The following is a 17,116-nucleotide window of genomic DNA, read 5'->3' on the forward strand; positions in this document are numbered from 1 at the left end:
CCCTTGAAAGGACCTGGGAATATTTTTAATCTGTAAAATAAAGATTAATTGAACACTTATTATGGTAAGAACTAAATAATACATCGTAACCTGTCCCAAGGATTTTACTTTCAGGAAAAATGGAAACAAATAAATATGATATAAAGCAGTTTTCCATAACAGAGACAAGATAGAACGTTTCTGACTGAGTCAGTCAATAAAGGCTTCGTGGGAGGGATGATACTTGGGAAGGACCGTGAGGGACTGGACAGGATTTTACCCGAGAGGGCTCCGCCTTACTTCCTTCACATCTCTGCTGATTATCTTCTTTGCAGAAAGGCCTCCCCCTACTACCTTGGATAAAACAGCAGAGCTTCCCTTCTTTAAACCCACCATTCCCTTGTACTCTTTCTGAAAACACACACACACACACACACACACACACACACACACTTTATTTTCCTTCTAGCGCCTGTCACTACTTACATTTTTTTTACCTGCTTGTCTGTGTTTTAGATCTCCCTCTACTAGAATCTGTGTTCTTCAGAACAGGTACTTTGTTTGGCACACAGTAGGTGCTCAGTAAAAATGTGGTGAGTGAATGGTGAATGACTGGGGGAAGGTTTTTCTGCTGTAAGTCTGTTTACCAGGTAGAGCTCCAAACTGGTTCGGAAAAGCCAAGTTCCGCTTTTTTTGCAGGATCTTTATAAATTTAGCAAGTTTACCACCTCTCTGTGACCCAGTTAACATGTATAGAAGGAAGGGGCAGATTTTGGTGCCCCAGTATAGCTTTCTAAAGTCTGTGACTAAATAACAAGTATTATAAAAACAAATCATTGTTACTCTTAACCTTCCTACCACTCCCCCCAACAAATACTCCATAGAGTTTCACTGGCTATACATAATTTATGTTTAAATTATTTCTAAGATCTGTAAGAGTCACACATGTCCTTTGTTTGCTGGCATACAGGTGCACTGATGGGCAGGACTTCTAATTCCTAACTAGCCAACAGTAGTTCTGCAGGTTGGCTCTGACATACAGTCACAGAGCCGAGAAATGGACACAAATGTTTGAAGACAGGTAGGGAGGGCCTGCGGTGAGCTGCAGGATGTCATCTCCTGCAAATGGGGCAGCCACGGTGTACCTCAAGGCAGTTGTTGCCATGTGGGAATGTGGGCCCATTTTGGTCACATCTTAGGATATTTCAAAGCAAATCAGAAACACAGACTTTGAGGTTCAATTTCCCAATTTTCTAATAACGACCACTAATTCTTAGAACAGAATAATACTGTGCAGGCCAAATAATGGCCTGTCCTGGTTACAATCTCTGCAAGATGTCCTGATCTTAATAAAACAGGGGTACCTGAGCATTAGGAGCTGAGAGAAAAGTTTAGAGAGGGGTAGAAACCATTTGCCAGAGAAGTGCCACCTTGCAAGTACCCAGCCGTGACCAACAGTGCTCCTGCCACCCTCTGGGTTTTTTTCCAGGGTTTTATTCTAGCATTTCAGAGCTTCTTGATACTTGGAATGAGGCAGTTTACCTTAAGAACCAGCAGACCCCACCTGACCACTTTCTTACCTTGATGGCATCTAGCCTCCAGAATGTTGACATGGCTATGAAATGCATGACTAGCTTAACATTTTAATACAGTTACTAGGGAAAGGTTTTGACAAAAATGTTGGGAGGCTGTGCCAAGATGCATATTTGAGAAATGCCCAAACTGAGGCCAAGAGGTTACCACTCCCAAAATATTCAAACAGATGGGTTTGGGATATTTACATGGATGATTCCAGAACATTGGCTCTAATGATTGAGTTAGCTAAATATGGTCACTTCTGCACACAAAAGTGGCTGGTTATTCTGTATGTCTTGGAAAAGGGCAGGAGAAAAGCAGTAGACAAAAAAAAAAGAAAAGGCTTGTCTTTTATATAGATTCCATTCTTTAAAACAAAAAGTAGTTTACATCCCACATGTAAGGCTATGGTTTTGTTCATGGAGTAGAAGTAAGTTCATTTGTTCAGTTCTAGTATATGGAGTTAAATTAACTTCCTGATACACCTTCATGAATTGCTGTAAAAAATAATGATGGGTTTTATGGAGGCAGATTAGAAACTTGGGGTGTTTAGTTCACTGTGTGCTAGTTGGACCACACCTGTTCAACACTTTGAAGAATACAGAGATGAATGGACATGGTACCTTAGCTGTCAAAAATCATGATCAGGTAAGGTAGATAGGATTGTAACTCTCCCACAAGGCACAGAAGCATGTTAAAAGGAGAGATTTAGTCCTCCTTGGATTTGGAGAGGTCATTCAGCCATTGGATTTGGAAAAGCATCTTGGAAAAGGTGGCGTTTAAACGGAGCCTTAAAGGACGAGCAGGACTTTTTCAGGCAGAGATGGAGGAAGAGGGGTGGGGAGATGCGTAGCTTTTCTTTAGTGTCTGTTCTGTGATATGTAAGTCCTGTGATCCTGTTTTTAATTGTTTCCATTTTTTTTTTGGTTCAAGGAGTTGCTTATCCTGGGGAGCAGACAAACTCTAAGGTACAGGATTCCACAGCTGGCTAAGTGGTATCTTGACATTCAATAGAAAATTCATAAACAATGAGCACCATCTTAATTTCACTTTTCCTGTAGCTCGGTCACGCGGGCAGCAATGTACCATAGCTCTGCCATGGGTTATACGCCCTTACACAAGTCACTTGGTCTCTGAGCCACCATTCTCTTGTTGGGCTGCCACAGCATTAAGTGTTGTACAACAATAAGAGGGCCAAACCAGAATGAGCACTTTCATGTTGGTGAAAATGTTTTGCAAACTATGGATTTCTACCCAACGTCAGCTGTAATTTTGTTGTCTTGTCCCAGTTCTGTGGCCAGGAGCCACCTGACAACAGTGGAAGGGGTGTGTTGAGCGCTGGTGCCAGTGTTAGGGGCTGGTTCAATGACTAAACTGTACTTCAGTGCGTTGGATTCTTAAATCTGTTACTGGTTTTCTAAACACTGCGTGAGTATAAATATTCATCAGAAGCTAGGGCCTCTGGCAGGATAAAAAACTGGGAGTGGAAAAGTATAGAAGATCATGGAGCTTGTTTAGCAGCTCTGCCTCTGCATTCCCATGTAAGTCGGATTGTGTCAGCAGTGGAGAGGCCGCATGCCCTCAAGAAATGGGTAAATAAACCGCAGCTTCATTGAAAAGTCTTTAGGAACACCGTAACACATCCTGACCAACATAACAAGTAAGGAGGGGTTCATTTAGTTAAAAAAGAAAAAGGATAGTTCACTAACTTCACTTTTATATAAATGTTTATAGGATATAATTTTTAATTTGAGGCCCAGTGATAGAGTGAGGCCCTGTTTAAATTTTGGTTAAAATGTCATGTAAAAGAGACTAACTTTTTTGTTCTCTTGGATACAGTATCAAAATTCTTTGAGGCTTTAATATAATAAGCTATATTCTAAAAGCATTTTCTCTGGATTCTGTGTAGAAGGCCACATTTACTTTTTTAGTGGAAAAATTTTGAGAGGGAATCAAATCTGTTCCTCGTTTACTCACAGCATGCCTCTGTGGCCAAAGTCTACTCAAAAACCTAGACTCTAAGACCTTGAATGTACAGCCTTCTGGGAGGACACCTCAGAGGTGGAGTCCTCCAACAGAGTCACACAGGGCATTCTTGCCAGTGCAGCTTCTTAAACTGTAGTCCTGGGGATTCTGATTCAGAAGGTCTGGCCCTCTGTATCTGTATGAAGTCTCCAGGCCCTTCTGATGCAGATGACCCATGTCACGAGGAATGCTGCCCTGATACCTGCTCAGTCTGTCCTCTCCCTGCTAATACTCTCAAGAAAACGAAGTACCTTCGAAATGAGCTTCCCTGGGCCTTGATGACCTTACACATATTCATGTTTAAACTTTTTCTTAAATCCATAGATCCCATATGCATCCTGGGTGTCTGACATACAGATGCGTTGCTGAGCTGAATTTGCAGTCTGTAACCAGCCAGTAGTATAGGTCAGCTGTGGAATGCACTCACATTTATTTCTGTGAGGCAGAACCTTTTGTTTCTTCAAGGTCCACCTCTTGGATCAATCTCCTTTTGTGAAACCACCTTCAAACCTTGCGTCCCTCTGTCACTCCATGTAGCAAAATGAATGTTCCTTCCCTTTGCCACCATTGCATTTCACATTCTGCCTAGCTATGTGCCCATCTGCCCCCCACCCCAACCCGTGTTATACCATGTCTGGGGACAAGGGGTAGTGTTATTTATCTTTGAAACCACAGTACCTGATACACGCTCAACAGAAGTTTTGCTGAATGATTCGTGTCTTTAGGTGGATGCACTCTCTTCTCCCCTCACTACTGCTTCACAAATCATGATCCAAGACTGGGTCATCCCAAAGCATAAGGACCTCAGCAACGTCTACCTCAGTAATGACAGCTATGTCGATGACAATAATCATACCAGTTCAAAGAAATCAACCCAATTATTTTACATCTGGCACTACCCTAACCCATTAGCCTTTCATATGGACTATTCTAGTTTAATCTTTATAAAAACCTTCAGTATCCCCGTTTGCACGTGAAGAAACTGAGGCATGCAGAGATTAGGGAATTCACCACAGGGACATGGGCACCCAGTGGGAGAGCCAAGCTTCTCACCCAGACAGTATGACTCTAGAGCCGGGGTTCACAATCACTGCTTTGCCTAGCTTTGCCTGAGTGCCTGTCTTGCCCTCCCCTGTGTGCATGAGACAACTGTGAATCTATTCCCGAGGAATAGTAAAAGCCCCAGTTCACTTGTTCGCCAGTAATTTTCGCCGACCTTATTCTACACATCTGTTAATGGGGCCTCTGTGGGAAGCTTGTGCGAGTGAAGTTAAAATGTTCCTTGACTGCACTGATGCTCAAACCTTTAATATTCTTAAGACATTTCAAGGGGGACCTTACTATACAGTGTTTCCCCAACTTATTTAAGTAGAGAGAGGTTTTTTTCCCCCATAAGACTTAACTTCTTGAAGAACTAGTTTTTTGTTGTTAAAGTAATTTAGGAAAAAATGCTGGCTAGTGCTCCTGTCCTAAATATTTAGGTAATCCTTACTTTTGACCCTTTCGTATTTAGCCTTGAGTGTCTTTAGTGCTTAAGTATTTCCATAATCTTTAGTAACTACTTACATTTACCCAGGACAGTCACGGATCTGTTGTCAGGGTGTAATTACTGATAGTGCTCTTTTCAAAAGTATCACATTTAGTAATCATAACACTTAATCATAACACTTATAGCCCCCGCCCCCCATTAAATAGAGATCTCTGTTTCACACTCACTATTTTGTCTTCTCTCATCGAAGGATTCTCATTGCTGTTGCATGGTGGGACCAGACAAAGATAATAGCTATGTAGCTGTGGCAGCTCATCGTTTTATGTCATAATTGTGCATGGAATTATAGACATTTACGTACTCTATCATCTCTCATCGCTCAGCATTGTATTTTTTAAGACTGACTTACACTGCTCAATATCTATTCGTATATATGATTATCAGTGAGGGGGGAAAAACCTGACTCTGAAAGGACACCAAAATTCTCAGAATAGTTGTTACCTCTTAGAAGTAAGATGGTGAAGCTAAGAAAGAGACTTTTTGCTTTATATATTTACATCCTGGCTTTTGAATGACTTAAGCACATTTTTTTGTATTTTAAATTATATTTTTAGATGTTTAAAAACTGCTAAGCTTTATTCCTGGAAATACAGACTATTTCAAGCTCTGCTGCATTGATCTACCTTATGGAATTCATTTTCTCCCCCAGGGAGACCTGGTCTCTTTCTTTCTTTTTTTTTAAATTTTCTTTCACTTAGTTGAATATCATTAGGTCTTCCCATACCTTCAAGAGGAAGCTGTATTTTTAAAGCTCATGTAGTATAATAAAATTTTTAACATAATAGCTTGAAGTTAGACATATCAAAGTTCAAGTTCATCTCGTCTACTTACTGACTTATGGCCTTGAGAAAGTAACTTAATTTCTCAGGGCATCAGTTGCCTTATCTGTAAAGTGGGGATAATAATAACCTCCCTCTTGGGCTGATCATTAGGTTTCAGTAAGAGAACTTCAGATTCTGGGTACTTCTGGGGATAATGTAGTAAAAGTTCAAAATATCATAGCTAGCCGGTGGGCTCTCGTGACCTTAAGCCTCCCACTCTGACTTCGGGTGGCCACAAGATTTGCTTCTATTCCTGTAACCTCTGTCCTAATATTTAGCAGACTGACATTCCTTGGGGTTCAACAATACCACTTCATATAAATATCATGAAGCTTTCCTCCAATCCTGGTATCAGTGAGCTCTTCTGAGAGCTTGTGCCATGCAGACAGGAAGCAGTGGAGGTGTCATAAGATTCCTGGAGCAAAGCGACAGGAAAGAGCAGAGATGGGGTCTAATATGAGATTAGAGGAGTTGAAACTCAGCTAAGCCACAGAAATAAGAGACACAAAATCATGAAGAAATTGCAGAATTAAAGCAACAAAAATAGTCTGAGATCACACAGGGAAAGGCCATAGTGTTTTCTTTAAGACATAATTTCCGTTGTCTGCAAATTTGGAAAACAGGGAATAGAAGGAGAAACAAGTAGAAAGAATACAGTGTGTGCAAATATTTGGTTTGAGTCACTGCTCCTTCATTTCGAGTGATGTGAATTAAGGGAGCAAAACTCTGTGTATATTTGTGCTGCGGCAGGAGCCTAGCGCTCGGCTGGGTGTTTTCCGATTTGTATCTCACTCAGTCTCACTTCAGCTGAAATGATACCCCACCTAACAGACGAGATAACTGAGATTCAAAGAAATTAAATTGACCCAACTGTACAACCCAGGACTCTTGACCTTGAGCCTTTTCTTTCCATCCATGCTGCTCTGACTTGCCTTCCTGCCCTGCCTTTGGGTTTGCTGGGAGACTTAGGAAACTCTGGGTGAGAAAATGAGACTGGAGTGATCTTGTCGGCTGCTATGGATTTTCACTTCAGCTTTATCTTTGGCCCATTTCCTTTTCATCTTGTTTCTGTCGCACAGTTTTGCGTGGATGTTGACACTGTTTCTCCTTCTTTCTCTTTGTAGGAGCCTTTAATTCTGTTCTCCAATTTTCTCAAGACAAAGTAACCTTATGCTACAGAGTCCCTGTAGCACTGAATTTAGTGCTAACAAGAGATTCAACACCTTTAAAAAAGAAATTCCCTGATAAAGTTTTAATATGTATTAGATTTTTCAAAAATGTCATCATGGAAAAGGAAATATAACCCCTTACTAACTGAACTGTGTGAGGTCCCTGTTTTCACACAGCCATCTGGCGTTTTGCATTGCTCAGCCCCATATTACTTCCAGAAGGAGTTGATTAATTCTGACCAAATGTAGATTCAGTACAAAAGACCATCAGAATATATTTGAAGTTTAATTTGTTGAGTTCTTTAAACAAACCTGTGGAGGGGGCTGTTCTGCGCCAGGCATTGTGTGGGACATGTCCTAAGTGGTCCATGTTCATTTATCTTTGGAACAACTCCAAGAGCTGGGACTTGTTAGTCTCATCGCAGATGGGGAAACTGAGTCTCAGTAATATCCCAGAGCAGTGTGTCAGCACACGGAACATTAGATAGAGAATATTTGGACTTTTATAAGTAAACTCTTCTTTTCCAGAATCCTGAGGGAATAAGTTGCCACAGGAAACATGTACTAATTCTCCACAAGCTTACATTACACTTCATAAATTTTAATGTATGTTAAGGGGTATGCTTTTAAGAAGGTAAAACTCTCATAGCTCTCATCAAACACAAAGTATGCATGTCAAAGATATTACTTAACTCATTAATGAATGGTGAATCAGTAAACTCATAATTGGTTCAAAGGAGAATTCCAAGTGCAATACAGGTGGACAAGAAAACGTGAAATCAGTTGCACCTCCACCAGACACTTGTGTCTCTATGGACAAGAGCCATTTGCAATACGATCGGTTTTCTACAACTTAGAGTTGTCTAGTAGCTAAGTAAGGGACAGTGTGAAGAATCTGGAGGAGGATGCTTTACAATTCCTAGTATGCCATTGGAAAGCCACCCACTGATATTTTTTTCTTTATTGGCCCATTTTAAAGTCACTGCTTTTCCTTGTATTTATCTTTTTTATTATGTTGCCTTTTAAAGTGAGCATATACTTTTTGGAAACGGCAGGTATCACGGAGTGAATGACTTAGCTTGTCACTGCGATGATGCGTACCATTGGTTTTTAACCACTTGGCATCAGGAAAATTCATACATACCAAAGTTTGTGTTCAGTATCAGGTTAGGGATCCCAGATACACTGATTCTTTCAAGATTATGTTCTTTTGTGCTAGGGCCTCCATCTGTGTGACCTAGGGCCAATTTTTTGGGTTAAGGTGCCTGGCCCTTGTCTTTTCTCTCTGAATGTGATTGCCTCCAGCTGGCTGCCATGGTCAGTGCTTCTGACCCTTCCAGGGTGTCCCCTCACGGTTGGAACCTGCTGCTTTTGTGGACTGTGGTCCTTCTCCCTTGCCCCGCACTCTCCTTTTCTTTTTGTTTGCTGTTTCTTCTCCATCCTGTTGAATTTCCCACCCACTTTGGGATTGTTGAGTGTCGAGGTTCTCCAGCCATTCCAAATGTCCGCTGCTTTCCTGGAACACTACCAAATCCCAGTGTAGGGAGGTCAGCTCTCAGCCTGCTGACTTCTTGCGACAGTGTTTACAGTTGGCTATGGCCATTTGCTTATCCCCAAAGCTGCCTTTTTTGTTAAGCCCCATTTGATTTGGAGTTACTCAGATGCTAGAGAGATGGTGCTTTGTATATTTGTCTAAAGACCTTTTATTAACAGGCCGCAGCTGTCAGACATGTTCTCCTAATTGTTCCTTTCTCATGCTTTCTAATACTGGACCCACTTGATCCAATTTTAAAATTTTAACTAGGCAAGAATTAGCAGTGACAGAAATGCACATCTGCAGTCACCATTTAAAAGTTCCAGGTATAACAAATTGGGTGAAGAAATTATGTATCTGCTGGTGAGGTTGTAAAGAAGTGACTTGAGTAATGTTATATGGAATTTTAGTTAATTTCATAAACTATAGTTTTTCACTGGTTAAAACTATACAAGTGTTTTGTTTTTACCTTCTGAGCACTTTTTAAAAATGTACACAGGGCTCAGTATAGTTTTATCATTAATGTTTACCTCCAGATTTATAATTGTCAATGCTAAAGCCAGGATTCCCTGGATATCTATTTGCTTTTTTGCAAGCATTGCTGAATGGGCCATATAATTAAGCAAAAAATATATAATAAAGGAGATACAGAGACTGAGGGGAGGGGCAGCAAGATAAGTATGTGTAAAATAACATTTACAATTATTTCTATAAAGCACTCAAATAGTTTTAATATAGTAATAATCCTTTGTTTATTTTTAACATATAGCATCATTTTTCATTAGTCAACAGCGTCCATGTGCATTTTCAAACACAAGTGAATTCATCCTAGTAGGCAAAATGTTGAGTCAATACTTGGCACTTTGTTCTGAGAACATCTTCTAGTCACATCTTGGTTGCTTCCCAGGACATGTGATACTTTTGGTCTGTCCCTCTGTCACATGTTTAATCATAAATCCCATCAGAAGTAGAGGCAGGCTTGTGTTGTTTATTCTGCTGTATCTCAATCAGGACCATTGCACCCAGCTTTTACACTAAATATTTGTGTTATTGTCCTCTGGTGTTTTCTCGTTGTATAACAAATCTGCCCTCTTTAAAAGAGCTGATTGATGGCTGTAAGAGAAACCACACTCTGGAGTGCACTTAAGGAGAAGAAAACCACATATTTAGCTAGATAAAACAAATATCTGTTTTTCTAGCTTTTAAAGTAACTCCCCCACCAAAACACCCACATATGTATTTAAAGCTCTCATTTTGCAGGTCAGCATGTTTTCATGGAGAAGTTTTTAAGTACAGTGAAGGGGGGGGGGGAATTGATTCTGCTTCTGTCAGAAGCACCATGTACCAGGCGCTCTTGCAGACCCAGGGAGCACATGGTGAACAAGACATAGAGCAGTCTCTGCTCTGAAAAAGCTTAAATTCTAGTAAGGAGAAGCAGACATTAAAAATTTAGGCAAATGATGGGAGTTTCAGGAACAAGGAAATGTGATGGTTAGCAAAGAATGCAAGAGGAGTATTGTTTTTTAATTTACACTTTAAAAAAACCCAGGCTATTATGTGGGAAGAGATTGGAAAGGGGCATGAACTAGACTGATGTGTGTGGAGATGGAGGGAAGTGAATAGAACTGACAGAACTGAGGGAGATAGAATAAAAAGAACTTGGTAATGGAATATGTAAGGGAGAGGATGGTATGGTGGGTGACTCCAGGTCTCTGACTTGAGCAAATGGATGGAAGGGATGCTATTAATTAATATAGTAAAGAATGGAGGGTAGTATTAAGGGGGGCAGGAGGGAATCAAGAATTCAGTTTTGGACATGGTACATTTGAGATGCCTGCAGAATAGCCAAAGAAAAGAAAAACCTTGAATGTGTTTGCAAAATGAGTCCAGAAAAGAGGTCAGAGCTGAGTTGTAACTGTGGGTGTCATTGGTGCATGGATGTATCTGAAGCCATGGAAGTAGATGAGATCACACAGGAGTGAGGGTAGAGTGAAGCAGAAAAACTTGGTCCAGACCTAGCTCTGAGATATACCAGGCCTTTAAGGGATCTGGTAGAGGATGTGGAACTGACAAATGAGGCTGAGCAGGAATGGCTAAAGGCAGTTAATTTGCTAGAAAAAAATCACATTTCATGATCACAGACCACACAGTCCTGGCCAACTCTCAGCCACAAACCCCAGTTAGCTCTGAAAAAGCCTTCACTAACACTAGAAAAGAAATCTGCTGTATGCATATCTTTCCTTTGTTGGGGGTTGGGGGTAGGGAGTGGCTTCCTTCTCATTTTAAAAGATGACTGCACCAGATAAAATGCAAATAATAAAATGAGAGTGAAGCTGCTGCTGTGTGTCCAGAGCAGGGTTTAAAGTTCCTCTGAAACAAATGTGAAAGCCTCACAGATCAACTTCTCTGTCCTGGTTCAGATGTGGTTACCAGTAAATGGGGAACGACTTTGCTTCGTTGGCAGCAGCCTTGCCTTTTCTGCTTTCTCTTGTGGGAAGTACAAGTGCTGCACCATAGAGTTTTTGTTTGGTCTGTATGTTTGACATGAAATGGGACATTTAGATTTAATGAGAAGAGTAGCTGAGGAGAGGTGCAAACTTGCAAGCCCAGCCTTGGGAAAAGGAGCACAGAGGAATCTTTTGAACAGCTCTCCTTCTGGCTTCAATTATTTCACAGGGTACAACACTGTCTCTGTCTCATACATATTGCAGTAAATCCCAGATGGCATGTTAGCAGACTGTGCCATGTTCTAATAGATTAAAAGCAGGATAACCTTGAATTCCTGAAATCTAATTTATTTGCTGTATATCTGAAAATTTGGGGGTATCCCTTTCTGTATAAATCAGTTTTATTTATTTGTTGAGGTCCGTATCATGAAATCAGTAATGGACATAGTCCCTGGTCTTAATATGGTGATATTAACTACATGTGTGCCATTTCTTTGGATACCAGTTCTTTAGTGTGAATTGACCTACACACTCTTTTGCAAACCATTGGAGAGTAGGAATAAAAATGGACTACTGGTTAAATGATGAAAGCATTAAAAAAGCTTGAAAACCTTCATAAAGTTACGTATTTCTCATGCATTTTTACTTTTCTTTTTCTAAGTAGATTTCATTTCTTCTTCTGCAGTTTCAGTTCATGTTTCAGAAGTTTAAATATCAACATTTGACTGAGGGTACCATTTCTAGTTTAACCAAGATGTTCTTTCACTGTGCATAGCCCCATATATTTAAGAATGGTGTCATGGTCACTAGGAACCACTTTGCAGGTACCTGTGCTATATACTATACATGAGCTACTTTGGCACAAATTTCAAATCCAACATAGCATTTCCACACTGAGGGGGTGAATCTTCTGATGTGTACTCCAGCCTGCTTTGGGAGCAGCAGTTTTCTAGAATGTTGCTAGCCTGTCCAAACAAGAAATAACTTTAAATGAGTTGTGATGCACTGACTCATTTCTACATAATCTGTGTTGTTAAGTCTTTTACCTTTCATTATTGAATGACTGCTTTCCAACACCCAGGCTTAGGCTTATACACTTATACACATAGGCTTATGCACATGCAGAGACCCAGTTTGGGTCCAGGAACAGCTGCTCCTGGACCCAAAGGTGAAGACAGACCCTGAGATCTCCATCTCTGAGGACCTAGGAGAAGAGGGAGAAAGTACAGCATGGTGGAGCCACATGCACAGCATGTTGGGGTGGGGGGAATTGGAGGAAAAATAAACTTGGTTTGGGGAATAAACATTGATTATTGGCACTGACTGGCTGAAAGCTAGGAGTATCACATAGTGTCTCATTAATATTTAACACATACAGCTATAAGAATAGTGCCTTAAACCTTGGTCAAATTCAGTTATGGTGATTTCAAAAGCAATTCTAAGCATCAGCTTTTTCCAACTGTTCATGTAGTACATTTTATTAGGTCATACACTATGGTTATTTCCTCGAACCGTATAAAAATGTAAAGGGAACAGTGGCCATTCATCAGAAATAGCAGTTGACAATAAGTTTTCCAAAGAATGTTTGTTCCAATATTCTCTTTCTGGGAGTTGAAGTTCGGGGTGGTTAGGATGGCCAAACTGGTAAGTACTGGCTCAGCCTGTGTCTTGGGAAATTTGACTTTTTGCAAGTAGATTATAAAGCAGGACTCTCCTTTTGATTTGCTCCCATGAATTTGTCATTTTACTCAATATCATAGCTTTTTCATCTGTCCCTTTTACATTTAAATGAGTTTCTTTAAGTTCTTGGTAACTGTTTCTCAGAGGACACTTTGGGGGTTGTTTTATATTTTTGATATATTTCCTATAAAATTTAACTAAAAACTTACTGCTTCATGAGATACAGTATTTTTATAATCAGAAAGTGTTATTCTTAAGAAAATTGAACCCTTTAACTTCTAAACAAAATATTGACCACATAGCAGAAGGTATAAAATACTTGAATTGCCAAAGACCTTAAAGATGATGCATAACAACCTGTGACATTCACAAATGAGAACCTAATGCTTGAAAGAGATGTAGGAAATTTTTGTTCAGTTCTTTTCCGAACAGAAACTATTGACAGTAGTTGGGAAGCAAAGCACAATGGGAAAATTAGAAGGAAAATAAACCTTTATACCTGTTTTTTTTCATTTGTTCTGTCACTGATACTGACCTTTTATTCCCCCACCTTTTGTTTTTAGTGGCCACAGATGTCTTTAATTCCAAAAACCTGGCCGTTCAGGCACAAAAGAAGATCTTGGGTAAAATGGTATCCAAATCCATCGCCACCACCTTAATCGATGACACAAGCAGCGAAGTGCTGGATGAGCTCTATCGGGTGACCAGGGAGTACACCCAGAACAAGAAGGAGGCGGAGAAAATCATCAAAAACCTCATCAAAACAGTCATCAAGCTGGCTATTCTTTACAGGAATAATCAGTTTAATCAAGACGAGCTAGCGCTGATGGAGAAGTTTAAGAAGAAAGTGCATCAGCTTGCCATGACCGTGGTCAGTTTCCACCAGGTGGATTACACCTTTGACCGGAATGTGTTGTCCAGGCTGCTGAATGAGTGCAGAGAGATGCTCCACCAGATCATCCAGCGCCACCTCACCGCCAAGTCACATGGACGGATTAATAATGTCTTTGATCATTTTTCAGATTGTGATTTCTTGGCTGCCTTATATAATCCCTTTGGGAATTTTAAACCCCATTTACAAAAACTTTGTGATGGTGTCAACAAAATGTTGGATGAAGAGAACATATGAGCATGTGAATTAAGATTGTAACTGCTCGTGATATATTTGAAGGCGGAGCACTGTTGATTTATGAAGGAAAAGAAGCATTTTTTGAAGAAAAAACATATTTCAGAAAGACTTTGACCAATTCAATTGTCATACATTAATGATGTTTTATGAGGCTCATTTTATTTGGAGAAATGCATATTGCCAGAAACTGTGGTTAAAAGCTTCCTAAGGGTTAAGAGATCATGAGAAAGATGTGTGACTGCATAATGCCACGATAGAGTTATACAAAGACAAACATGTATGGCTCCAAACCTTGGGACATCCTTTTCAGGGCAGTTGTCGTAGTGTTAGTGACACATTGGATATTTCTAACATGTACAAAGTTACGAATTTTGGATCACTTTTATCCCTTACCATGTATATGTACCTCTTTTAAAAAACCAAGAACTTTCTCTTGCTGTCATTTCTCCTTCTGAAACAATTCCATTTTCAAGTCTACCTTTTGTTAAAGATTCTTTTCTTAAAGATTTTTGTCATTGACATTCAAGAATTAAGGCAGTCCAATTTGAACCCTCAAAGAAATAGAAAACTGCTTCTCTGAAATCAGTATTGTAGAATCCAACTGTATTGATGTTGTGAATAATGTCTCTGGAGTCCAGTTCTGTTTTTTACTACCAACAGCGATACTTCTTAAAACGTGATAATTCCCTAAAACGTAATTTTCCCATACCATTGCTTTGAAATGCTGTTGAGGGCTTCACTTTCATGTTATCCTCAAAATGTTCTGATGGAATCTCCATTTTTAGTACTCAATTCAAATGTAAGAGACAAAGTGAAAATCTAGATAGTTCTTGATATTAAGACAATAAAAAGTAAGTGGTATTAAGAAAAATAAAACCACCTTTATTTTAGATATGAGCCCATCTCTTATCAGGGGCAAAAGGGAAAAAGGGGGATCAGAGGCAAAAGGGAAAAGAGTGTTTTGTTGCAGAACACAAGAATGAAAATTATTGCATTTCAATGTTTAATAAGTTTTGATAAGTAAATAAAGAATGTCACTTTTTTATTTAACTGATAAGGTTTTTGTTATTTTTTATTTGCTATTTTGATGAGTAAACCAAAGAGTATTTGCATTCCAAGCAGTGTGTGCGTTGTTTTTATGTAATTGTATGTGTGTGTATAATTAACATTTGCTTATTTTCTAAAAAATAAAATAAAAAAGAAAGAAAAAGAAAAGGAAAGAAACCTGTTGGCCAATAGCACTTAGGAAATGACAGACTCAACCACCAGCACTGAATATTTGTATTGTCACCATGCTTGTGACTTAGTGTCCTCTTGCTGAATTTGTCTGCCTCCCAGAATGTTGACATTCAAATAATAGTTCTCCAGGAAGGGGTTCCACAACCAGATTCCAGAAGCTGTGGTCCGCTGTACCCACTGCAGCCTAGAGGAGGCAGTCAGTTTCTCTGGGATCCTCATGTGCGCATCTAAGATAAGCAGCAGGGGCAAAGAGTGTCTCCCTGTTTGACACTAAATCCTGACATAAAAATTTGAACTTAAATTACTATTCTTACTATCCAGAGCTGGTAGGTGACCACTCTATGCTATATAAATAGCATAGTGACTGCAGAAATGACCCCTCTAGCTTTATATCCTGCAGAGTAGCTTACAAATTTAATTCAGCAGGCTTACTTGACCAGCTCTGCTTTCCTCACATGAGAATGCTGAGTGTCATCTGTGGAGGCTGCTGATTTGGTGCATTCTGGTCTCTCCCTCAGCACAGGTGGGGAAAATGGAGTGCCCTGGCAGTGGATGGGGGCTTCTTGCTCAAATCTAGCTACGGACAGGACCACCAGAGAGAGGACCCAGGGATAAATTTAGATCAGTCTAGGCACATTGGAACATAGAGGTGTGCCTGCAAGCCACCACTCAAATATACATGGGGGAGGGGAAGAGCTCTCCTCATCCTCATGGTGAAGGAATGCAGGTAGTGAGGAGCATCCAGAAGAATGAAACCTATTTGCTGTTATCTCTCAACATCATCTTCTGGAAGGAACTCATCTCCTTACCAATCTTGTGCGCGGGAGGCATGCCTCAGGAGGATCCGTTACAGAGTCTTGATCAGCACATTCAGTTCATCTTTGTGCAAGGGTTTAGTTGCAGGGGTAAGGAGGTGGGGAGATGGGAGAGGTGGGGGCTAGTTAGACTGGAAAGAATCCAAATGTGCTTAGGATAGACCATTCTGAGCCAAGTGATAGTCATTTTGGGATCTGATGAGCATTTGTTTAAAAGATAGTCTTTTTCATTTTGGCAAAAACAAGAATTTTGTTAATTTATTTTTTAAATTTTGTACCAATGGCTTCTCTGCAAAGATTATGAGTTAATCTAATAGATGAGTGATAACACCAGTATTAACAACTGATCCAGTGATTATCACCTGCCAGGCACATTAACCCACTTAGTCCCTGCCACGGCCTTCACCATTTTACAGATGAAGATGCTATGGCAAGGGAAGTTAAGGAATTCGTCTGAGGTCACATAGCTATCAAGTATCAAAACTACAATACCAATAAAACTATATTTTTGTTTAAAGATAATGTGGATAAAGGCCATTTTAGAAACATTATTGGCCCTGGCTGGCATAGCTCAGTGGGTTGAGCGCGGGCTGCAAACCAAAATGTCGCAGGTTCGATTCCCAGTCAGGGCACATGCCTGGGTTGCAGGCCATGACCCCCAGCAACCGCACATTGATGTTTCTCTCTCTCTCTCTATCTCCCTCCCTTCCCTCTCTAAAAATAAATAAATACAATCTTTAAAAAAAAAGAAATGATAAGATTTTAAAAAAAGAAACATTGGTTCAGACAAGAGTGGGCAGTGTGCTTCTGAAGTGGTTTCACATAGTGACATTTTAGATGATATTTAAATCCTACAAGTGTGACCTATTCTCTGAGATCTGAGTATAATTTATTCAAAGATATTCTGTGAAGTTTTTGATGTGGCTCCTCATTTGGGGCCATCTCATGGCTCAAATTTGTGTCCCCTCTGGAACTTAAATTCAAGGTGCTCACAGTTAACGATGGCTTTGGACATTGACCCATGAGATACAGTGCACCCCAATGCCAGGTGGCCTGTGGGTGGACACCCGGGTGCTCTTGTGCACACAACCAGGCAGAAGCAGCAGCGCACCGTCGTGTCCTCAGGGAAACGGATGGTGCCGACTTGCAACTTC

The 17,116-nt window shown here is 40.2% G+C and overlaps 1 protein-coding gene across 3 annotated transcripts in view; it reads left to right on the forward strand.

Annotated features, from left to right (window-relative positions):
- Positions 1–14,958, forward strand: part of TNFAIP8 (TNF alpha induced protein 8) — a 115,469-nt gene extending 100,511 nt beyond the window's left edge. For all 3 annotated transcript variants that reach the window (XM_028530416.2, XM_036020686.1, XM_028530407.2), the window contains exon 2: positions 13,343–14,958. In XM_028530416.2, coding sequence (XP_028386217.1) covers positions 13,343–13,908 — 566 coding nt within the window. In that variant the 3' untranslated portion in view covers positions 13,909–14,958. The remainder of the gene's footprint in view (positions 1–13,342) is intronic.
- The last annotated feature ends 2,158 nt before the right edge of the window (positions 14,959–17,116 follow it).

Source organism: Phyllostomus discolor, chromosome 3 (genome assembly GCF_004126475.2).
Source record: "Phyllostomus discolor isolate MPI-MPIP mPhyDis1 chromosome 3, mPhyDis1.pri.v3, whole genome shotgun sequence".
In the NCBI taxonomy this organism is placed as follows: Eukaryota; Metazoa; Chordata; class Mammalia; order Chiroptera; family Phyllostomidae; genus Phyllostomus; species Phyllostomus discolor.